Consider the following 25,575-nt stretch of genomic DNA (forward strand, 5'->3'; position numbering starts at 1 on the left):
CGTGTGCTGCCCCTTCTAGCCTGCCTCCCTGCTTCAAAGCCCTCTCAAACTAGGGGTGGGCGATATGACGATATTATATCGTGAATCGCGATATTGAGTAAAAGATCGTCTCGAATCTGCCAAAGTGGAGAAATCGTATAGATCGTCTTGCAGTGAGGATGTTTATTATCAGTATCAGAGTGACGTTTTCTCACTTGTGTTGTTGTCTTCACTTTATTCTTTACATTATTGTATTCCAATTGTACACTTAATGAGAGTACCATCAGTGTGTTAACATTTTATTGACTGCAAATTACAAATTGCAAGTATATGAAAGTTATTTTTTGTTGTTTTTATTTTTTTGGATGGAAGATCGTGATAAAAAATCGAAATCGTGATTTCATGTTAAAAAATCGTGATACAACATTTTTGCCATATCGCCCACCCCTATCTCAAACCATTTTATGCGGCTGCAGATATCTTACTGGAAAACCATCGGGCCAGCAACCGTTTACTTGCGAGCTTAACATAACTCAGCTTAACGTATCGAGTAAATGTGTTTATACAGTAAATAGTGTTTGCTTAGTTAGAATTTGGTCAGAATTATGTAAATTAGTGTGCTGCATGTAGACCACTATGCTGCCAATCCATCTCGAATCAGACAAGAGGAATGAATTCTCTACTCATAAGAGCAGCAGAAGGTATGTACATTATTGAAAACGTCAACTTCAAAAACAAAAAAAAGACTACTGAATAACAGGCTTCTGATGCTCCCCTTCTCTGCAGTAGCACTACTGTAGGGGACACTGGCTGCCCTTCCATCCAGCTCATCCAGCTCAACTCACCTGATGACCTTCTCTTGACTTGGGGGGGGGGGCATGTCTTGAAACTCCGGCCAAAGACAAAGATTCGTGACCAGACTGCAACATCTGATGTGCACGGCTGGCTGCAACTCGTCTCTTTGACTACCTGGCAGCAATGTTTTCATCTCGTTGCAAATGTTTTGTGGGGTTTAAGAGAAACCCAGGGTCTAGTATCCTATTGGGATAGCACCGGTGTGTAGTGAGGAGGGGTGGCTTGGGGGTTCCCCAATGATGTACGAGAGGGAATACAAGAAGACATTGGGTGGATTCCGATATGCGGATTTCCGTCCTCCCTTGCTCACTTGCCTACTTGTGCCCTCATGACAACGTCACTGACGACAAAAAATTAATTGAATATCATGCAAAAGCTCAATTCTATTGTCTTTCCCTCATTTGCAATCTGGATGGTGAATGAAGATCAGTCCCTCAAAAATTGTTGCGACTAGGCTGACAGCAGGGAAACTTTATTGCTTTACTATTTTTCGCAAGGCCACAAGCACAAGTGGAGGGACGGTAGTCTTCATATTGGAATGCACCCATAGAATCTTACTATGTCTGGCTGTACTTACTGTTGATGTGGTCGACGTAGTAGGTGCCCACCTGGGGGTCGTAGGACGCCTCCCAACCCCATGGCAACTCGTCACCAACACAGTCGGCGAAAGACAAGGGCTTTGTTAACCTGAGACAAAAGGAGATTCAGCGGTGTTAATTGGGGCTTTGCTGTCAGTGTTGCAGTTGAGCTCACTGCTTTGCTGACAACTCAGTAGGGTCTAGGGGTGTGCAAAATAATCGTCGCATCGATGCATCGCGATACTTACTCTCACGATACAATGCATCGATTCATGACAAGGTATCGTGATACTTATTTTCTCAATATACTGCATGGAGTCATGACAATTGATTATTTGATAACAATAAAATTCGATTTGCCACGGGTTATTTTGTTCAGTAGAGAATAGGTAATATTTCTGTTGTGATGTAAGCTCTCTCCCAGATGATAGAATGCTTAAATAGAATGAACTGACTTAAGAAAGCTACACAGCAACTGACAAATAAGCTGTATTTTACACATTTACTGAAGTAAATATCGCAATGCATCACAGTAGTACATGAATCGCAATGCATCGTGATAGAATCGCATCGTGGCATGTGTATCGTGATGCACATCGAATCGTGAACCCTTTGCCAATACCCACCCCTAGTAGGGTCTGACTCTGAATGTGACTTGTGTGACTGACGAACATGCTGCAGGAGGCCAACTAAGACACAGAGGGAGCCGGAAGGAGAAAAAGGGACCCAACGAGGTGGGAGACAGACCATACGAAAAAAGAGGACACAGGGAGAGAGAGAGGGGCAAGATGATGAGATCATGAGAGACTACTATAAAAGCATGTCTATAGATTAATCATTACTGTAACACGCAAATGTAGTGATGTAGTTTAAGCCTAATGATGTAGTTTAAGCCTAATCTCCACTTCACATCCTAAACTTGTTTTTGTCAGCCAAGAAAGTCCTGAAAGAAAGAAACAAACACTGCTGTCTGCAGTCAACAACAACAACATTCCACAGCTTCCCCAGAGTGGCCAAAGTCTACAGTCGGGGTTATGCCGTACCAGGCAGGAGCAAGTGCGGTGTGTGTGTGTGTGTGTGTGTGTGTGTGTGTGTGTGTGTGTGTGTGTGTGTGAGAGAGAGAGAGAGAGAGAGAGAGAGAGAGAGAGAGAGAGAGAGAGAGAGAGAGAGAGAGAGAGAGAGAGAGAGAGAGAGAGAGAGAGAGAGAGAGAGAGAGAGAGAGAGAGAGAGAGAGAGAGTGAGTGAGTGAGTGAGTGAGTGAGTGAGAGAGAGAGAGAGAGAGAGAGAGAGTGAGTGAGTGAGTGAGTGAGTGAGTGAGTGAGTGAGTGAGTGAGTGAGTGAGTGACAGAGACAGAGACAGAGTCGAAGAACACAGTGAGAACGAGGGAGGGAGAGAAGACACCCCATAAACCTAGCCTCAGAAATGAAAGAACGAGAGAAAATGACAAGTCTTGGAGCACGGCTACCGCTGGGGAATGCTCAATCAAAGCTCATCTAATCAGCACCTCAGAACTGGCTCTTCCAGCCAAATAGATTACATTCCTTAAAGCATGGCCATCGACCTCACTACTACTATCCCCAAACTAGGAGCCAAAGAAGAGTCCCTGGAAACTTCAAACTTCAATTGCATTCTTTAAAAAGTCAACAACTCAATCACAGGTCTAAGACAGCTACTCTCTGTCAGGTTGAGGACAAGGGCTGGTTGGCACAAACACACTGAATGTCTCTCTCACACACACACACACACACACACACACACACACACACACACACTAGAGGATGACATTGCCCCCCCCTCCCCCTCTGAGGATGTGCTTTTTGTTTATTGGTCATAGCCTATTGCCCATGGAAACTCCAAATAATGTGGCAGGCAGCGAAATGACGAGACAAGGCTTTATATTTTGCAGTTTAGGCTATAATAAGGCCATCATGCTTGGATTTGGAAAAGAAGCATCTAATTTCAAATTTCACATAGATCAAGTGGCTACATTACAAATTACCAGATATTATTAGTAGGTTATTTATCAACCTTTAGTAGGCTATCACGCCATTTCAGCATCATGTGCATGTGGGAAAGAAACTAAACATCGCCAAATAGCCTAATAAATAAATAAACCGTTTGGGTGAATCATGCGCTTATGGGTTCACCCTTTGGGTGAATTATGCGCTTAATTGTCAACGCCAGCTTTTCACCGTCAAGGCACAAAGCAGTGAGCTTCAGTGGCAGAGTTCACCAAATTCATACGACTGCAAACCAATTACAAATCAAAAGACGCGTTGTCTCCAGTGCTCTCTCTGAGCGCAAGGGAAAGCACCTGTGGGGTCCACGCGCCCGCCAGAAAAAAACGAATCTCCCTTGCAATATGTCCGAGAACATGAGAAACACAGCGTATGTGAAATGGCCCACCTGTCTACTTGTAGTTCGAGAACACTGACTACTCACTGAATAGTTGCAGAATGTTTGCAAACTCACATTTAGAGGAAGAGCTAGCACTGCTGGTCGCCTGTCAACTTATTACGGTTCCATCCATGTTGTGGAGCGTTATGCAATGCAAACGCCCCTTTATCCGAGCACAAACATCTGTGTCAAATACTGCCCGCCGACTAAATCGTTAATTTCCGCGAGTTTCTGATGAACCAAAATAGCTGAGCACAACGCGACACTATCAGCCGAAGTGTATCACAAGACCGTGAACATTAAGTGACACTCACAGTGGTATTGGTGTGCTGTGGAGAAGGACCGAAGTTGCCTACCACTGCCCAAACGCAAAACAATGCCGAAAATTGAATGCCCCCCTCAGTTGTCTCACAATGCAATCAGCTTAGCCTGGTTTGGTAACATATCGTATACGTTTTGGCACGCATTCGCTTCAGGCCAAAATGCCTCTCTGCCTCTGCCTTGTGGACACAGGAAGGAACAATTGAAGGAATGCGTTTCAGACGGACGGACGGACGGACAGCGGGGACAGACCCTCTTATAGAGATGCTGGGACGCATCTAAAAAAGCCTATGAAACGGGAGTGGGATTGATTTTGAGTGGGAGTGGGCAGGATTGGGAAACATTCTTTTCAGGAGTGGACGGGATGGGATTTGTTTCTTTTACTCCAGTCCGGGATGGGACGGGATGGGATTTTTTTTCTGGGACCGGGATGGGACGGGAGTGAAAATCCACTCCCGTGTCATGCTCTAACACACACGCACACACGCACACACTCGCACACACACACACACGTACACACACGCACACACACACAAACACACACACACACACACACACACACACACACACACACACACTTCTGACAGATATTCTTAGTCCATAAAAATGAAGACATGATGAGTAGTGTCTCCCCCCACCATCAAGAATATGCTACCATTACGCCTCCGGTAAGGGGTAAACGGGTCATGGACCAAGTCAGCATTTTGGGGTAGGATCAAGGTCCTCAAATCCACATTCACACAGGGGTCACTAGATTATTCAGTCATTAGGCGAATCATCGCATCAGCACTACACCAAAAAAAAAAGTGAATGTTGTTTGTTTAGATGTCTTCTGAATTGGCACTGATGCTCTCCGCACTCTCACCCTGTTTTTGAACGATTAGCAAGCTTTGCTGCCCGCCGAGCTCAGCGATGCAAGTGTCTGCGTGTGTGCTGACAAGTCATAAAAATATATGTAAACACAATCACACAATCCCCAGATAAACTGTAGACACACTTCATTCACACATGCTTTGCCTCTGCTCTGCAGGGAAGACACTGAGACAACAGGCACAGGCAGGGGCATGCTGCTACTGCGGTAAACGCAAAGCAATTATAGTTAGTGTGCACACACACACACACACACACACAGAGACACACAGACACACACACACACACACACACACACACACACACACACACACACACACACACAGACACACACACACACACACGGACTGCATGGATATCTACTAAGCACTTCTGCTATCACCATAAAGGTTAATGATTACACAAAGAGTATGCCAAGAATGCACAATCCCTGCAGATAGAGCCATCATTTTAGTTCTCCTGAACTTATCGCTATTTCTTTTGATATTTCAATCCCACCACCATCTCCTTTAGTTTGCTCCACAGATCAAAAGCACAGAGGCAATATCGTGCCATGGCTGCTGAACACTAATATTGCTTGGTCCAAGTAATATCTAGCCAGGTTAACCGCTAGCCAAGTGAACTGCCCCAATTATTGGTACCGCCATCAATTGCACCCCCCCTACCATGACAAAAATTGGTAGGCCTTAAAACTCTATAAGTCTGCAGCACGACGACAGGTGTGGTTTCAGGTCAATCACTTGGATCAGGTGTGAATGGCACGGCCCTGTAAAATGGCATACCCATAAACCCCCCCCATCTCACCATTCAGCAATGTCATTCTGCAAATCTTGTTGACAGGTCATAGTGTAATAGCGACAGCAATAACAGGATCTCCTGTTTGCCTCTCCATTCCCTCTCTCTCCGTCCTTCTCTCTCTACTTCTCTCCCTCCCTCCCCACTGTCCTGGTGTGATGGGGATGCCGCCAGCCATGGGTCTAGTGAGTCCTAGTAGTAGAGTAGGATAGGATAGGGTATCTATCCTGAGAGCCAAGCTGCTGCTCTATGCTGTCGGAGAGGGCACGGGGTGAGCAGCCTACCCCGTCTCCTGCCTGCTGCTGCATATTTCATGGGGCTGCCTGCCACAGGCCGCCGCTGCCAGGGCTTACCAGTCCTCTGGGCTGCACCAGCCACCAGCCACAAGGCATTAAGGGCCACAGGCGCAGTCATAGTAGCTGTCCTCACCTTGCCAGGCCAGTAATACAGAGGTAGTAAGCCATAAGCAGTAAGCAGTCAGCGCTCAGACAGCAGTGATGATTCAATTTGCACTCTCTCTCTCTCTCTCTCTCTGTCTGTCTTTGTATCTCTCTCACACACGCCACAGTTTTATTGCCACTCTTCCAGCAAATTGCTGGCAAACACAAAGAGAGCATGTGTGTAGAGCCGAGGTTGAGATAAGATATAAAAGGCTTTTGATGCTATATCCACCTATGAATGTCACCGATCACCGTGGAGTGGTGTGTTCCAATGGACTGTTTGTTGTGTTTCTATGTGCGTGTGCGCTTCTGTATCACAAAGATAAAAGCAAAGCAGAGACGTGAATGGGGGAGAGAGAGAGAGAGAGAGAAAAAGGCAGATGGGTCCTGTATTAGAAACCACGTTGTGGTCCTGACTGCTCGGCTGACGTCAATAACATGGGCTGTATTTGGACAATGGATATTGGGTTTGTGTTGAGACTAGGGGATACAGCACAGCATCACTTAGTAAAACTTTATCCTCCAGCAGCAGAATAACTGTTCAGTAAAACAAACTGTAGCACCACCCAGATCAGCCTGTATTTTACTTTACAACATTTGTGAATAGCGTGAAATATGTTACTACAGTAAATTACACCATACCCTGCAACTGCTATCGATTCAGAATCAAGTGTACAATATCTATCAAGTATGTAAGCACACACACACACACACACACACACACACACACACACACACACACACACACACACACACACACACACACACACACACACACACACACACACACAACAATACACATGTAGAATATTTGTGGGAGTGTGTGAAATGTACCATTGTGCTAAATGAAAAAAAGTAAATCTGGCCATAAAAGCCTGGAATATGGAGCGCTAGGGAGGCTCCTTTTGGGCATAGACCATTAAGTCTGGAAATTATCACCAACCTAGTGAGTGATATCATGTTGTTGTTGCACAACACGGCAAAGTGATTCTTCAAAAATCAATATCTTCTATGCTGCCGGACAATATTTTTGTGTAACAGAGGAATAAACATACGGCCTCCTAAAACCAAGGCACAGACATTGAGCTGGATGCAAATGAGAGCCTCTAGAGTTTTTATAAAGAGTGCAATTTTCTCTGAATCGCTTCTTGGCAGGTTCGGCATCATTATGTTGATAAATACAACAGTGGGGAACCACAACACCAGTTGCAACTACAGTAGTAAGACACATTAGTGTTGGAATCAGTGAAAAGTCATTGTGTAGTAGCCTAGGCCCACTCAAACTTTCTGTGACGCTGCTAAGATTTTGTGGTCGTTCTGGCGAAGCAGGCCATCACAACTTCCCCTGAAAAAAATGACAAGATGGCTGACGAAAAAAAATGACAATATTTTACTCAGTGTGATAGAAAAGTGGCATATATAGATATCCGAATCACTGTTTTAACAAAATGATGTGAATTAGCAACCTACAATCTGAATTGTTAGTTTCTGTATATATAGGGCCTATATACAGGGCTCTAAATTAACACACGCCAACCCGCCAAACACGGGTGAAAATTAATTTTGGCCGGTAGAAAAAAATATCTACCCGCCCATTTGGCTAGTAGCGCCCGAGTAGCCTACAGTAAATTGTGAACGGTAAACGGCGGCTTGTATGACAACGATACGGCAAGATTTCCTACATTACCCATAAACACTCCCGTCATGACCCCACCCCACCGTGAGCTTTCCGAAGCAGCAGCCACTTCATGCTGCTGTTGCGCGCGCCAGGACAGAACGCATTTCAGAGCTCTTGTGCGCTCACACTATTTTGACAGGCAACTCTCCCCTGCTCCTGTCGCTTTCGCTCCACCACTTTTAACGTCACTATTAGGCCTACTGTTACTATTAGCATTCACCGACACCGACACCGATACACCTTGCTCTAACAGCCTGCCTTTTTAAGCTGCGAGGACCTGACCGAAGAGTTTCAAAAACAGGAGTGTTGTGGAACGAAATTGCGACAAGGGCAGAGGAGGAGAACGGGCTGTCAGAGTAGTGTGAGCGTAGCTGTCAGTTGTCGTCTGAAATGTTTTAAGTCCTGGCGCAACTAAGTTGGAAAGCCCACGCCATCGGAAAGAAGGGCAGACCTTGTGCCCGTGAGAGTAGGCTACGTGTGCTACTTTTCCGTGATATTATTTGCTTTTAGTTAAACATAGCGTAGGTTTCTTGTTATTTTGTTGAGCATGGTAAGAGCTCCTGGAGGAAATAATGGTGCCTATAGCGTCATACTGTAGGCCTAGGCCACATAAACACACAATAGGCACACACGACATCATATCCAATATTGCACAACGTGTGTGTGCGTGTGTGTGTGTTGACCTCTCCTCTCCTCCTCTTCTTTTCCTCTCATCTCTTCTCATTCCTTGGAGCGAGAGGTTTTGTAGTGTTTGGCTGTGTGTTTGGTTTAAAGGTCTGTTGTGTGTGTGGCTTGTGTGATGTGATTCATTGTTTTCAGAGGTAAAAATAAGAATAAGAAGTTTAAAAAAGTATATATGCTTATTATAGACCTAGTATGTAGGCCTATAGTGTTTATGTGTTGTGGACATTTGAATAAAATAACCATAATAATAATAATAATAATAATGTAAAAAAAAAAACACAACTAGCCTAACGCATAGCCTATTTTGGCAAGATTAAAAAATGGCTAGTTGAAGTCCTGTTTGGCTGGTAAGAAAAAATGTCTACTAGCCAAATTGGCTGGTGGTGGAAAAAGTTAATTTAGAGCCCTGTATATATATATAATTATTTATCCTTTATTTAACCAGGAAAGGTCCCATTGAGTCACAGTGACTCTTCCTCCAGGGTGTCCATCAATATGACTCATCTGATACAGCTTTCGTCCAGTAACATGCAGAGACTGAGAGATGGGTGAAAATTCCACCTCCGAAAAAACAGTTAGTACTTGTACTTGAGATTGGCCACACAGGTTCCGTCCTATGAGCTTTGTTGCCTCCAGGCCATCAGTGTGCAGTGTATAAAAGGATGTCATCTCGAGCTTCTGGTAATATATTACTTGCCCCACCATAGAGGTCTATACTGTACTTTTCCACGGGGGGTAGCCAGGAGAGCCTCACTGAAAAAAACACGAACTACAAGGCACGTGGTTGGAGAAACTCCGGCAGAGGAGTCTGCGTCATGTTGGGATAGCCTCTGCTCTCTGGAGTATTGGAGTGCAGTGGTAGAGTCATAGACTGGCAGTGAGGCTTTCGTGGACCGTTCCTCTCCTATTCTCTCCCCGTCACTCCCACCTTCCCTCCATACCTCCCTCCAGTCTCCATGGGCACAGTGCACCCTTGTTTGGGTCTGGGGCCCCCTGTAACCTCTTCCCATTCTCTTGCTCTGCTTCAGTCCCCTGCTCCCCTGCATTGCCATTCACACCCGCCCAGATGCCAGCGCCTTTCAAAAGCTACGATTTACACCACTGCTTTTATTTGAGCCCCGCTTTCTTGTTCTCCAACTTTTTTTTTCCTTTCTGCATAGTACCACCATTGCCAAAACAAGTGGCGGAGGGGGTGGTTGACTGGGGGTCTCTTTTGTGTCAGTGGCGTACTTATACAAATTTGGCCTAATTAAACGGGTTAAGCTCCATTAAACGGTCAAAGAATGCAGGGAGGACGTGGTCTGGAATTCTATCTATGTGATGGATTTTCCCCCCCTCTGCTCTCCCTCAACTCACACACACATTTTTCAAAAATAAACAGCTTTGGCCAGGACTCAGGTTGTCTCGGTTAGACCTATAAATTCCCCTTCTCTTGAGTCCGCACTCAGACAGCAGAGGCCAGGAATGCAGAGGGCCTGACACAGCCTGCCATTCACCCTGCTACACAGTACTCACAGAGATCTGGGGCATTCAGAGAATGAGAAAAAGAAAGAAAGGGAGGGACAGAGAGCGAGACTGGAAGAGAGAGAGAGAGAGAGAGAGAGAGAGAGAGAGAGAGAGAGAGAGAGAGAGAGAGAGAGAGAGAGAGAGAGAGAGAGAGAGAGAGAGAGAGAGAGACAGAGACAGAGACAGAGACAGAGAAACAAGTGAGAAGACAGCTCAACTAAGAGACAGAGAGGGGATGTACAGTACAGGAGAGGCGGAGAGTCAGAGAAGTGGATAGAGGCAAAGAAGCAGAGAGAGAAAGAAACCAACAATAGAAGAGAGAGAGGGAGGAAAGGAGAGGCAAAGAAAGGAAGAGAAATGCTCTTGCCACTGGTCCGGGCTTCCTCTGCTTCAGTGCACAGGTCGGTACCGGTTGCTATGGGGACTTGAAGAGATGGAGTGTGTGTGGGAGAAACATGAGGAAGTGTCGGCCACTTGAAGAGAGGCAGCCAGAGCCAATGGCCCTCTATCCAGGTCCAGGCTGTGTGTGTGTGTGTGTGTGTGTGTGTGTGTGTGTGTGTGTGTGTGTGTGTGTGTGTGTGTGTGTGTGTGTGTGTGTGTGTGTGTGTGTGTGTGTGTGTGTGTGTGTGTTACACTACACTGACAACAGTGTGTGATGTGTTAAACTATGGAGTTATTGAAACCATAGTATTTTGGGTATTTCTCATCAAAATACCCGAATCATCATTCCCTAGCCAACAGTGATTGACGTTTTGTATAAATAAGTTACCTGCTGCCCTCTGTAGCTGAGGGTGTTTGAGTTGAGGATGCAGACGGTATTTATTCAGAGTTCCTAGAGTGCAGAGACACTGCACCACAGGCACTGCTGACATTGGGCAGCTGGGCACTTGAGCCCATGGATCCTGTGACAGGGAGTGGACCCGCTGATGGCAAAGCCTGAACGCCAGAGTGCTCTACTCCGCATAGTAAATGAGAGCATCATTTCAGAGCAGCCTTCATGCATTACTCGCCATCTCACCCTCTAATAGACTGACAGACACACACACAAACAGACACACACACACACACACACACAGACGCGCGTGCGAGACACACACACACACACGGATGCACACGCCACACACACGCATGTGCGCACCACACACACACACAAACACGTGCACGAACCACACACACACACACACACACACACACACACACACACACACACACACACACACACACACACACACACACACACCACACACACACACACACGCACACACACACACACCTGAAGACACACTGGTGTCTTCCATCACCTTACAGACATTTCCTCTTGCACTAACCTTGTGACGAGTTGCAATCATGAGATTACACGCTGCAATCAGGCAAAAACAACAAATCTGAAAGAGGCGGGTGGACAGGCAAGCGAGCAGGCGGGGGGGTGGTGTGTGTGTGTGGACAAAGCAGGGCTTATCGAGGCCTCTTATCTGTCAAGACGACCATTATTATCATTTTGTTCAGGTCTGTGTATCCCACCCCCAATAATACTACTGCCCCAACCTTTCTGGGTCAGCCATGGATGTACTATACTGTGCATTCTCTTCCCCCCTTTCTTTCCTTTTTTTGAGGTGATGGAAGTGGTGCTGTGGGAGGAGGTATAAGCTCTTTTTTCCTTGTTCGTCTTGGCTGACAAACAGCACAAGTTGAGGTACTTAGGACTGCAAACAAACTTTGGCATTTCTGAAAATGGGCCAAGAGTGGTTTGAGTGACTCCAACTTCTTCTGCGCTCGGTTGGCCACGTAGCACAGGTGCAATTCCATTTCACTCCCCCACATTCCCTTGAACACGCAGTTCCAGCACTGGACTGGGACCGAAAAGTGGCCCGGGCATTTTTGACATAAATCGGCTCAAACACGCATGCACACACGCACAGGCCACTTTCATACTATATCTTGACTGGCTGAATCCACTGTGTATATATTAACGACGGACCATTGGGCCTCCCCCGCTAATTTGTGGGCCAATTCCCGGGAAAACAACCACAACAACAGTGTCGGCCCCTGAGGACTGTCGGCCCACCGGGAAAATGCCCTGTATGCCAGATTACCAGTCCACCCCTGCGCAGTTCCGTAACCATACACATGCACACACACTAAGACATGCAACATACAAAGTAGTGTACTACAAATGACCACTTCTTCAAACCATGAATGCATCCAGGTCTGGTAAGGGTGGATGTGACGTCACAAACATCCGGCCTTACCAGTCTTTCAAAAACGGCATGATCCGCAAAACTGAAAAGTTTCCAAACACGCAATCCTACCTACGCCTCATGAGTGGTAGCATACCGTAACGAATAAATTAAAAACAACATATGTTGTGCCTGCAAAAAAATGGCCCATAAGAAGTCGTTTCATAGATATAACTAACCCGAATATCTTCGGCCGAGCTCAAAATGACACACACCTTACAGGGGTGAGTAGAACATGATGCTATAATGTGAAACTAAGGGCCTAATGTCATCGTTTTTCTCCTTTAACTCCCACACCTACAACTGCTCACAATTATGGTGGAACATAAGAAGTGCAAAACTTCCAAAACCAAAATCTTTACCCCATCACTTATTTCTGTCTACCTTCTCCAGTTCCCAATCCTCACGCCTTCTCGTCATTCTATAGAGTTCGAAAGTGACGTCACTTCCCCCGATTTCATGGGACCTCAACGGCATTTTTAGCCGAAAATTGTAGCATGTAATCCAATGGCGGTATTAAAATGATATTTTGATCCCGTTCGAGTTGTGCCACGAGCTCCATATATGTTGGTTCTGATATTTTTGCTTAATTTTTCGTACGAACCCCCAAACTTTTTAGAAAGCTGTGTTTCTTCACAATTTTCATGCCGACGGCCTCAGAACAAAACATAGATACTTCTGCATGAATGTAATCTTTATCTAGCCTCTTCAACAGCATATTTGTAGCCCAGCGCATATCATGACTGAGATCAGAAGATATTTACTCAGTACCATGTTGTTAGATGGTCAGCTTAGGTCCCGTGAAACGCGGAACTAAGGGGCGGGACTTTCGAGCTCTATGAAAGTACCAAGGAGGACAGGCGCTGGTTAAGGGACAGCTGTGGAATGAGCCTGGAAGACCCTGGCACTCCTCCTGTCCTGGGATGGTGAGGAGGCCCAGATGTGCAGGAGGAGGAGCTGAAGGAATAGCTGAGCCTACCTCCTCCCGCTCTCTGCGTTTCATTGGCCTTGTCAGCCACACTGAAGTTGGCCTCGCGAGATGGCCTTGACAGCAGACTTAACACACGAATAGACCAAGCGCAACATGAACGATTTCAGCGACGGAAGTAACTGACTTTGTATTGAGTCGTGCGACATAAAGCAATTCAGGCGGCTAGAGGTGATTTGTGAGAGTTGCGCGACACTTTGTAGTTGGACAAATTAGCGATGATGCGGTTCGGGGACAGCCGACACAGTCAATAGGAATGTTGGAATGCCTGCATTCTGCATTTAACAGACATGCTCTGTTGCTTCTATCGCTCGCATCGCTCTGGCTGCACAGTCCAGCGATTCTCTGTCTGTTGATCTTGTCACGGCCGGTGTATTCGCCCGATTAGACAGCAAAGGGACTGCAGGGTGGAGGTGACACACCACACCACTACTGAGTAAGATAAGTCCTGGTGGACATGGTGTGGGTCATTATGAGAGGCAGGCTACGGTGGGGGGGTTGGAGGGTAGGGGGGTGAAGGCGACAGTGGCCTCGTCACAAGACCCACCAAAAACAATTTAAGACACAGAGACCAAAGTATTTTTCAGGCAAGACAACAGACAGAAGAGTCAATTACTGCTACACTGACCTTAAAGTCTGTTTACCCTTTTAGAAATGAATTAACGTTTTTTTCCCCATGTTACTTAGTTTAGACCAAATCATTCACTGCAACTAAATCCTTGTCAAAGTTTTAAATCAGTCACTATATACCCATCTGGCAAGCATCCTTATCTTGCTAGTGTTGCATGCCTGTGAACTTGGATCTGTGGGAGCCATGCGAGCAGTATTTTCCCTGAGTTCCACCATGACAGTCTGGTAAAAAAAAAAATTGTGTGTTTGTAACACTGAAACATTCCACATTCTTAAATCTTCAATCGACAACATCAACATAAAACAATATCAAAAACCTAGAAGAGTTGAGGAAAAGAAAAGCACAGCTGGCAGTTTTGAGGATGTATTTTCCATCACTAGTAATAAAATAAAAAAAATGTTCCACAATGTAATGGAAACCAACAATCAGGCCTCCCATGACAAGAGGCATGAATGTGATATTCTTTTTTACTGGCTGCTGTCTTTCTGGTATACTGAGAAGTGCTGAGATACCCTTGGCTGTAGGAATCTTTGTAAATCCCCCAAACGGCAAAACAAACAGAACCAAGGGCCACAGTATTTCCCTACCCTGAGAAACTATATCAAAGGAAGTTATCTACAAAGGCAAGAGAATCCAAAACGGAATAAGTCCCTGCCAAAAAACTTTCAACTCTCCTCTATCACAGAGAGAGAGAGAGAGAGAGAGAGAGAGAGAGGGAGAAGAAAAAGATAGAGCGAGGGAGAGAGAGATAGAGAGAGAGAGAGAGAGAGAGAGAGAGAGAGAGAGAGAGAGAGAGAGAGAGAGAGAGAATACCAAACAGACTGCCCATAAACAGGACAAGTGCTAGATAAGCATAATGTTTTGTTGCCATTTTGACCACAGGGGAGATTTCTTTAACTACCTGTACAGCATACGCGGTGCCCTTCCACACACACACACACACACACACACACACACACACACACACACACACACACACACACACACACACACACACACACACACAGTGTGTGTGTGCTCAGCACAGAGTGATGTGCGAAAAGTATGTTTCGAATTACTACTAACACTTCACCAAGTTATTGAGTCGTAATTAAGTTGTTACACATGCTGTCACTCACTAAATGAATGACCACTACGGATTCATAAGACAGCCATCACACATTTTACAGCTCAACATCACTTCCAAAACGTTCTTCATTACGGGTACAAACAAACAGACTACAGTGACATTTAGATGGATGAGCACAACAAGGACATGCGTAGTCATAGACATAGACACACCCCTTTAAAATCAGAGCAACCTCTCCGGTGGGTTCACTTGATTTATCCTACAAGACGTGATTAGCACCTCTGTCAAAACAGAAATGCACACGTACAAGACAGAACATTGTTAGAGAGTAGCGGCAGGTTTCAAGAAACACTGCCTCTGGACACAAAAACGAACACTAGTGCTCTAGCCAAAACTGAAGCAACCATTAAAAACTCAGACTCGTGTCATAAATCACAATGCTGAGAGCCTTCCCCATTATCAGTCAGCTGGGTTGACAAAGGGGTTAGGGCTCTCTGCTGCTCTGCTTGTCTCTTTCTCTCTCTGTCCCTACTGTTCTGTACAAGGATGAGGAGGAGGGTGCAAGGATGAGTTTGCAATCATAAGCCACTCTGATTAGAATGGCAAGTACTTCAGGAGTCTATAGCATGGATTTATCATGCTTTCATAATTTCATACAGAGGGTCTGGAGTGGACCGGTATGGAACATCGATTTCAGGTGGGAGAGAGATGAATGATGTTGACTTTCCAAATGATTGGTACATATTTTACCCAAATGTTGACTTCTGCTCGTAGGCTTATATAAGTTACTGGACATATGTGTGCATCCTATGAAGTCAAGATGTACACACCTGAGTTGGTTACCTGTGGGTATACACTTCTAATCAAAACTACCTGGAGATGTTTTTTTTCACACAAGCCCACACATTTGCAAACTCCAGGCAGTACGCTACTTAATATAACCTTGGAGTGTCTTTGCTCAGCTACTTGATATGACTACTAATTGAACATGAGTTCCTGACAACTCCAATCAGAAGTGCTGTAGGTTACACCAACAGACAAAGTCAAGGTGCAGAAACCCTGTGTCTGCAGTGCTTACCCTTGAAAAAAAAAACTTGTTTGCTACTGGGGGAGAGTATCTTTGATGAATGAATTAGCAAGGATATCTGGCAGTGGCATGAATTAGCAATAATAGTCTCATGGACTTTTGCATTAAAAGAAGGCATGCTTTCTGTCTGTAAAGGTGGCGTTTTTGTGTGAATGCTGACTATTTTGTTCAACACAGATCCAGCTAGCTATATTCCTGCAAGATGGAAGGCAGTGATCTGACAATTATAATCATTATTATTATTATCATTATTATTATGTATTTTCCATATTTTAAAATGTTCGTAAAAGTAGAGCTAAGCAGTTGTCCTGGCATCAACTGAAATATCTATAAATGTATACCCCCCCCCCCCACCCAACCCACAGTGCCAAAAGTCGATACAAGTGAGACTATGTACACAACTGTGGACAATGTCCGACTTGTTGTCAGTGCAGATTTTGCAAGTGCAATTTTCAGCCATCGACAGTGGAAGCAGCTGACAGTCTTCATTCACCTGTTACTGGCTCATTTAGGCACGCAATTAAGCATTGTGTGGTGATTTATTAACCCAGGTTACATGTTTTGCATGTTATGCTAATTTGAAGAATCTCCTCACCTCACTAGATTCAGACAAGTGGATCACTCATCTCCAGTAACCATGTACGTCAAAAGCATCTGCTTGGCTGTTTGTTGTCAAGGCTGAACTATAAACTGATAAGCACTTTCTTGCTGCAAAGGGGGAGACCCGCTGTATTTCCCGTGGGTGAATGTCACCCAACCTTAAAGGCTGTCATTTGGCCACATTTGCCACTTACATGTATATTCACAACAACAACAACAACCATATAGTTCATTTTTGATTACAAAAACATAGACTTCCATTGTTTCATTATTACTACAGTCTGCTTCCTCATCTATTTGAAAAAGTAAATGACCAGCCTAAGGTCACAAACATCATTTGAGGGAAAATACCAGGCCCCAAACTATTCTGTCAGAGTGCTCCATTTCTTAGCATTTTAGAGGGGATCTGAGTGTGTGTGTGTGTGTGTGTGTGTGTGTGTGTGTGTGTGTGTGTGTGTGTGTGTGTGTGTGTGTGTGTGTGTGTGTGTGTTTGTGGTTTAAGGCGTTTTACAGGCTCCACCTCCTCCCGCACATTCCTGTGCCTGCCTATGAGCCTGCACTGGCTCGGATTTTTACTAATACATCCATCCTACAACAGTCAGTACAGCAGTATACACGTACAAGGCTTCAGATCCACAAGAACACATCATCTTACCAAACATACCCCTATCTAGAATTTCCTTTTATACCAAATATGCCATACAGAAGCCTATTTTGGAATGGGTCATTACTGTAACATGTCATCCAACAGCACACTAAAAAGAATCATACATTCTGTCTCAGTCCACACCAAACTTCTTTAACTTTAGCAGTCATGGGTGAGCGGTTAGGGCGTCAGACTTGCATCCCAGAGGTTGCCGGTTCGACTCCCGAGCCGCCAGGTTGGTGGGGGGAGTAATCAACCAGTGCTCTCCCCCATCCTCCTCCATGACTGAGGTACCCTGAGCATGGTACCGTCCCACCGCACTGCTCCCCATGGGGCGCCACTGAGGGCTGCCCCCTTGCACGGGTGAGGCATAAATGCAATTACGTTGTGTGCAGTGTTCACTTGTGTGCTGTGGAGTGCTGTGTCACAATGACAATGGGAGTTGGAGTTTCCCAATGGGCTTTCACGCTTTCTTTCACTTTGTCCAAGAATCACACACTAATTCATCTTATCATTTGTCTGAGTGTCATCACACTACTCCTGCTATCGCTCCCCTGCCTTCAGTCCCTTCCAGGAACACATGTCCAAGCGGTTGATGAATCTTTACACCATTTTAGATTCAGTTGTATGACCAACCTATACGCAGTAGGTACTGATGACCAACAATAGGGCCAAAAGTCAGGATTTATTTATTATAAGTTCTTCTTGTTTCACCGGTGTGAACACTGATGAGGGACTAGGTTTCTTTGGAGATTTCAGCATGTCCAGGGGAACGGGGAACCTCAGAGTAACCCCCTTTCAGGTCTACCACTGTGCCATGGAGAATTAATTTGTCTGTTAGCTTGATGCAACAGGAGCACCTGTGCATATTTCTGTGTTGTAGGCCTACACAAGTACCCCAAGCTCTCAACTGGAAAACACTGACAAAGCTCACAGTATCTTAAACACTCTTAGCATCAGCACCACATTCGATGCACAACAACATTTGTAAAAGAGCTTGTCTTAGTTGAAGTTAAGCAATGTGCCCAAAATAAAACATGGTTATCTGGCGATTCAATCCATTTATTCATTTGAAGGCAAAATAAAATTCTGACTTGAAAAAATATGATAACTTGATAAATTATGTCCTCTATTGTGTACACTCATCAGTGCCCAAAAGTCTACACAACATCTAAGCTTACTGATTTATGAGAACAATATAGCAAGATTGTTCAGCTACTGACCGGAGAACCCAGTTGGTTTAACTCCAGCTTCATCTTGGTCCACGCTGTCCCATCAGAAGCCTCACATCCTACAGCAAGTCTTTGTCAAGCAATGGCGTAAACGTGATGCTCCAACATTTTTAAACTATTTTGGTGTAGTCTATTATATTCGCATAGCCTAGGCTATTTGTGTATTTCATAATATTCGTGAAAAATAACTCAAATAGAAAAAACCTACTATGTCTACCAATGCCATTCATTGTTTCTCACTGTTTTTTCTATTACATGTTCCGTTTGACACAGGCTCTAAATAAGTCTGAAGTAAGACCACTGTTTTAGTAACACTTAAGTTTTTCTTTTACATCAGACATGTAAAAAATATAGCCTATACCTTTTATCTGACATGTTCCGACGGTATAGCTTCCCTCTTCATCTGAGGGTCACATGGGTGTTGATGTGTGATGTGCTTTAAAACCAGCTGATGTTGTTCTGGTGTCACACAAATCAACATCCATGATGAAGACGGAAGCTATACTGTCGAAACATATCAGGTAAAAGATTTTTTTTTTTTTTAAACGTTTACATGTCTGAAGTAAAAGAAAAACTGTTGTGCCATTTTATGATAGAAGTTTGGTAAAATAAAAACCTAGGCCTAAGACACGTGATGCAAGGCCTGGGTACGTCATCACTGTCTGAGCATCTGATGTTCTGTACCAGGGATGGGCAAAGTGAGGCCCGGGACCCATATGTGGCCCATCCCCTCACTCAGTGTGGCCCGTATGATAAACCGATTACACTTTTTCTTTTGATATGCATTGTGTACACGAAAAATGCTGACATTGATTTGCAATATAAGCCAGCCAACAAGACCACTGGCCTCTCATTACTCTGTGCCACAATTACAGTAAAAGTGAGCACCTTGTATTCTTGTCTTTGCAGCTCATCAAAGACATCATGTTAAAATGCAATGGTTTGAAACACATTTGGGTATTAATACACACAAAAATAAGCCCATTTATCATTTTATAACTTCTGTCATATGCAACTAGGCTAGCTGAAGCACATGGTCATGTGGCCCTCGGATGGTTGGCCCTCCTTATCATGAAAGTTGCCCACCCTTGTTCTGTATACAACCAGTGTTGGGCAAGCTACTTGTAAAATGTAGTAAGCTAAGCTATCAGCTACTCAACCATAAATTAAGCTTCACTACACTAAAGCTACCACCATCAGAAATGTAGTGAGCTAAGCTACAAAAATGTGCGGAAATGTAGTTCACTACACCATAAGCTACATTGTCCCGACATAATGTCAGATTAAAATAACAGATAGGCCTACCTTCATTAAACACAACTTTATTGATCTCATTATACTTAATTGATATTCATTATACATTCAGTATGTTTTAAATATCATTATAGGGCACAGGCCTAGGGTTACCCCAATAAGTCCAAGTGGGGACATGGATATGTTTCTGAGGGACAGTGTGGGGCACTCCCTGGCGTGACTGCCTAGATCTCAGGAAAGAGTCAACATTTTTTCTTTGAGCAACATTGCGGGACAAAATGTAGCTTTTGTGGAAGCTACGTCGCTACTTAAGACAAAAAATAGTTCAACTACAGGGAAGTTACTCGATACATAAAGTAGTGAAGCTACGACCAAGCTACTGGGAAATGTAGTTAAACTAGTAGCTTGTAGCTTGTAGCGAAGCTACTGCCCATCACTGTATACAACATATCCACATGAGGGGTAAGGGTGCACAATATGGCGATATTAAATCCTGGATCGTGAAATTGAGTACAAGGTCGCCTTGAATCTACCAAAGTGGAGAAATCATATAGTCTTGCAGTGACGATTTTTACAATCACTATCAGAAGTCACTTACTTAAGTTGCTGTCTTCAGTTTTATTCTTTATTATTGTAGGGCTATTTCAATTGTGCACTTTATGAGAGTCAGTGTGTTTACAGTTAAATGCTGATAACAAATTGCAAGTATATAAAACACCCGTTTGAGTTTTTGTTGGTTTTATTTTTTGGTGATAAAACAATCGGAATCGAGATGTTAGGCTATGTAAAAAAAATCGTGATGACATTTGCCATATCGCGCCCACCCCTAGTGCACGAGCAATAGTAGCCTTGGTGTATATTGCATAGCCTCGGTCGTTGTGCGCGGCGTTTTAGGCCATTTGTGTAGTTTATGAGCTGTAATACAGCAATGACACAAAACTGCGGATGATCCGGGGGGGGGGGGGGGGGGGGGGGGGGGGGCGGGGGGGGTGGGGGGGGGGGGGGGGGGGGCGGGTGAGATCTAGCGTAGAACTAACTTGGCTTTGGGTTGGAGGTCAGGTCACATTTCAGAATCTGACCAACAGTTGAGTGCACATTTATAAGCTTAACAACGCAAGACTTGGCCAACGCAAAACGTGGCCATTTCACTTGAATGTGTAGCATGTAGTTAAGTCGTGATATGTGAATAGTTGATCATTTTTAATCAGGCGTCTAAATAGTTGACGCAAGAATGTGTGGTGAAGTTGGACGCGTCTTAACGGGAACAGTCTCCCTTGTGCGCATCCACAGCAAAATATTCCGTTGTCACGGTGCATGTCCCACGGCAACTGTAAACTGTCTTGGACTCTATTCTTCTCCCTTGCAGAGAGTTCCTACACGCAGGCCTACTTGGGATAAAGAATAGTACATAGAGAAATCATATAACTGTTCAACTTCCACCAAACACTTCTCAGTTGCAAGCACTGCAACTGAATATTGTTAGCCTAGTTCTACTTTAGCACGTTGTCGGCAACTCGCTAAAGTCGCTCCTGTTGCCGCGTACAAAAAACTTCGGGACCATTTCCTCATTCTTTTGTTATGCATAGTATTGTCCTTTCCTGTATGTTTACAAACAGTGTTCATCAACTCTGAAGTGTGTAATTTTGCAGAATAACGCAGAAACGTTACCTGTCCCTTGGGTCTATCCAGCTGGTTTGCTTGGTATTGTGGTCGATATAAAATACTTTGCCGTCGTAATCCGTCGCCTGTTCCCAGCCGTCCGGTAACGGCAACTGTCCATTCCCCTTTCTAGGCATTGTCAGGTCCAAAAAGTTCCGCCATAAGTACGGAACGCAAGAAAGTAACTCCAGCGAGCTACAAAACTGTGTCCAGATCCATATTTCGCCCTCCCATGTCCTCCATCTTAGTTCGTAACAGTCTGGACAGACATAAATCCGTTCCCAGCCAGCAGCTCATTAGCATATCATTAGCATAAATCTATTTGCATGCACATTCCTGAGTGCAACATTCCACGAGATTAACCCTTCAAGAAGACATCTCCAGTGGCAAATTTGTGTTGACAAGAAAACCTGTTGCAATGGCCAGATTAACGTCAAATTTCACACACAACGTCATTAAATTGATTTGCCGGAGGCAAAACTTTTCAGCTGTTTTTTTTACAGGCTTATAAGTCAAACAAAGCTGATAACATGGTTTCGAAAAAATATATTAGACTAGGCCTATGGGTCTTGCCATTTCTAAACTAGGCCTAATCTTCAAAATGTTTGGTCTACTCTATGGACAATAGGCTACCACTTTTAAAAACGAAAAAAAAAAAAAACAGTCTTCAAGCTGGCCCAATAACAATCTGACAGACGTGTGAGAGCACCCACCAAGGCCTACAGTACCCACCAGCCATTTTTTATCATCACATAGGCTAAGGGTAAGCTATTGCTAGTTAAATTAGGCTATATGAGATGTAGCCTATGTATCAGTTAGGCGTACAAACTAGGCAAATAATAGTTATCTATTATCTAGTATCTATATATTATCTAGGCTATAGCCTAACAATAGTTGTATAGGCCTAATTATAGGCCTACAGGTGGATGGTGAAGGTGCTTTTTGCAGAGATCATGTGTCTGGTTAATATAACCCTCATATACAAACTTCAATCTAGGCGCAGTGTTGCTGGCTTGATGGGGGAGACTGAGTCACAGTGCTTCTGTGTTCTTAGCCTATCTTCGTATGTGTGTGCATCTCTGTGTTTCAATGGAAAAGCTGACGATGATCCAGACCAGGGAGAGTAAAACTGATAGTGGGGACAACAAGATAGGATATCAGGATGATTACAAGGATTATGTCATCTGATTGTCAAACTGTGTCAGTATGAAACCTATTTTGGGGAAGAATAGTTCTTGCAGTTTTGTTGTGTTAGGGCCAGGTCATTGTAAAGCTCTGTTAATGGCTTAATCATGTAAATATTAACTTGATAATTTACTCGTTTTTATATATTAGACAAATACAACTACCCTCTTTGAGAATTGGACACTAGCCTATATGCTCTCTTGACTCTTTTTAAAAGGAACACAGCAGATAACACATAGTAAGTATTATTAGATTAGATTAGATTATACTTGCAAGCATGAAAATTGCCTTTGGTCTCACAGGGTAAAAACAGGATATAAACACAGATAGACAAGACAAAACACATATAGGCCTACAAATGCTGCATCCCCCCCCCCCCCAGGACATGGGGCTTGGGAATAGAGGGGATAAGAGACGAGGGGGTGGAGTTGGGGGGCAGGGTGGTTTAAGGACCATATGCCTCAATTAATAAATGTGATTAGGTGCTTTTTGAACATAGCCAGTTTGGGGGCTTGGCGGATATGGAGAGGTAGACTGTTCCAAAATAGAATCCAACATCACTCATACAGTAGTCATACAATAGAGCACATTTTACCTAGGTTTGCATTGACCAATTCAACAACACTCCCAGCAAAGTGGAACTTCCTCAGTCCACCTGTCTTGCAAAACATGAATAATTTTGGATTGGCTGTAAGGGCAACGTCAGTGTGTTCTGTAATTGTGGGAATCAGATTAAATGGCTCAGGACACAGGGTCAGAGTGGGAAGATGGGGGTGTGGGGACTGCCAAAAGACACAGGAGGAGAACTGAAATATGCAGGAACCCAAACAGATCCTGCAGGGAGGCTGTCCAGATGCCATGACAGTCATAACAAAAACATTGCTGGTATATCACTTACAAGACTGTAGGCGAACTCTCGTCACCGGATGCAGAGAGACAGGGAGCCCTCTATCACCCACCAAGGGCAAAGGCAAGCTACAGGTGTGAAATGCCTGTAATGGTGCAATGCAATGCTCCCTAACCAACCGAACAGGATGCCTGCAGATACTTTATGGTTGTAGTCTCTCTTTTAGAACACCCTTAACTCGTAAGAACACGACATTATAAATGTGTTATTACCAGAATGGCAATGACCAAGTCATAGTACATTTGTAATGGCCCTGTGTAGTACTATCGTAATTAAGCTTTCCATGACTACTACAGCGTGCCTCAGATGGTACGGCGTGCATTATGGGGCTATGCAAGACAGAAAAGTGTAAAAAGTGAGGGATGGACTGAAGATTTGTAACACAGCCTCTAGATACATTTTTAAAAGGCAATAAAATGGACTACTGTTGATTAGACCTGCAACTCTGAAAAAAATGCATGACTTTGCTAAATCACTGTAAAGATATTTCTTCTCAGAAAACTTTTAGTCTCTCAAAACAGGCAGCACATCACACTAGTCCAGATTTCTTCTGCACATGGACCTTAGTCCCGTTAATAAAAGACAATCACTAGTCAGGCTGCAACAAGAGGAATAGCCGCAGCAGGGAATCCAGTGGGGGAGAAGTGACAATGAGTAAGCTGGGAGTATGAGGAGTCTGGGTTTTTACATATGAATACCATCACCATCATTTGGTGGGGAGGTGGAAATTAGTTTCTAACCAGGCCTACTAACTGGTCCTTTGAATATATCATGGTTAGACCTACACCTAGGCCCATGTTGTAACTTCATTCAATATTATGATATTATGCACCAATTGTTTGGGGCTAGGGCTGGGCAATATGTTATCTATCTATATCGTTATCGTGATATAAAAGTGCATATTGTGACCTTTCTCCTATATCGTTTATATCGTCATAGTAATTTGATCAGTTTTATACAATTGAATATCATTTAATTTCATTTCATGTTCTCACAATACTCACTATAAGTTCATGTAACTGTAAAAATAAGATAAAAAAGATCCATTTTAAAGAAAGGTTGTTTTGCGACATAAAAAATAAAGAGCAAATAAAGAGAATAACTGAAAACTTATGTAATTGTGCTATATCGTGATATATATCGTTATCGTGATATAAAGCGATCCATATCGTAATATTTTTTTTTTCCATATCGCCCAGCCCTATTTGCGGCTATGCAAAAAAGAATTAGTAACAGTGATGGGAAAACTGCATTCATTTGTTAAACTCCAGTGCCACATATTCCAACTGACCAGGTCCAATTCAATTCATACCTGTCCAATTCAACCAGGTGATAAAGGCGGACAGGACTGTTAAACCAGGTCATCTGGAATATGTGGCATTCTATTGTAACTGATGAATCCAGGTTTCCCATCACGGTTAGTGACACCTTTAACCCAATTCAGCAGGCGTTTTTTTGCAGATGCTAAAATGAGTTCAAAAGTAACCTTGTGGAGTGTTACAAGTAAGATCCACACCAGCCATGTATCAAACGTCACCACATCTGATGAATATCCCGGGGTAACTTCTTTTCTGGGCTCCATTAGCTAGGCTTAGAATACTAGTAATTCATTTCAATTCTTACAAAAGGTCTATCTTCGTATTGCATTTGATTTGGTCAAATCGAATCTTATCAGCAAAGAAAGGGATTGTTGAGTGATGTCATTCTGTATGCTACATTTGAATTGAAGTGACAGAGTTATTATAACCTGGCTTATTGAATACTTTGTACCTCATGACAAGACGATAGCGATTAGAAAAGGCAGATCCAATGTTTTTTTTCTCGATACAGCAAGGCCAGATCTGTGATATGAACTGAAATGTAGTGCAAGCAGTTGATTTACCAGAAAAAATACCCCCCCCCCCCAACAAAACCCCAAGACATTCGATAGAGACTGTTTCTCAGGGAACTGAGGAAATGCAATGTCAACAAAACCA

At 43.9% G+C, this 25,575-nt stretch overlaps 1 protein-coding gene across 1 annotated transcript in view; it reads right to left on the reverse strand.

Moving 5' to 3' along the window:
- The window catches only part of LOC134465740 (protein WWC2-like), a 59,219-nt gene extending 37,438 nt beyond the window's left edge, over positions 1-21,781 (reverse strand). The window contains exons 1-2 of the mRNA XM_063219572.1: positions 21,517-21,781; positions 1,412-1,521 (exon numbers count right to left, since the gene is read on the reverse strand). Of these exons, the coding sequence (XP_063075642.1) occupies positions 1,412-1,521; positions 21,517-21,644 (238 nt within the window). The 5' untranslated portion in view covers positions 21,645-21,781. The remainder of the gene's footprint in view (positions 1-1,411; positions 1,522-21,516) is intronic.
- Between the last annotated feature and the right edge of the window lie 3,794 nt (positions 21,782-25,575).

Source organism: Engraulis encrasicolus, chromosome 16 (assembly GCF_034702125.1).
Source record: "Engraulis encrasicolus isolate BLACKSEA-1 chromosome 16, IST_EnEncr_1.0, whole genome shotgun sequence".
NCBI lineage: Eukaryota > Metazoa > Chordata > Actinopteri > Clupeiformes > Engraulidae > Engraulis > Engraulis encrasicolus.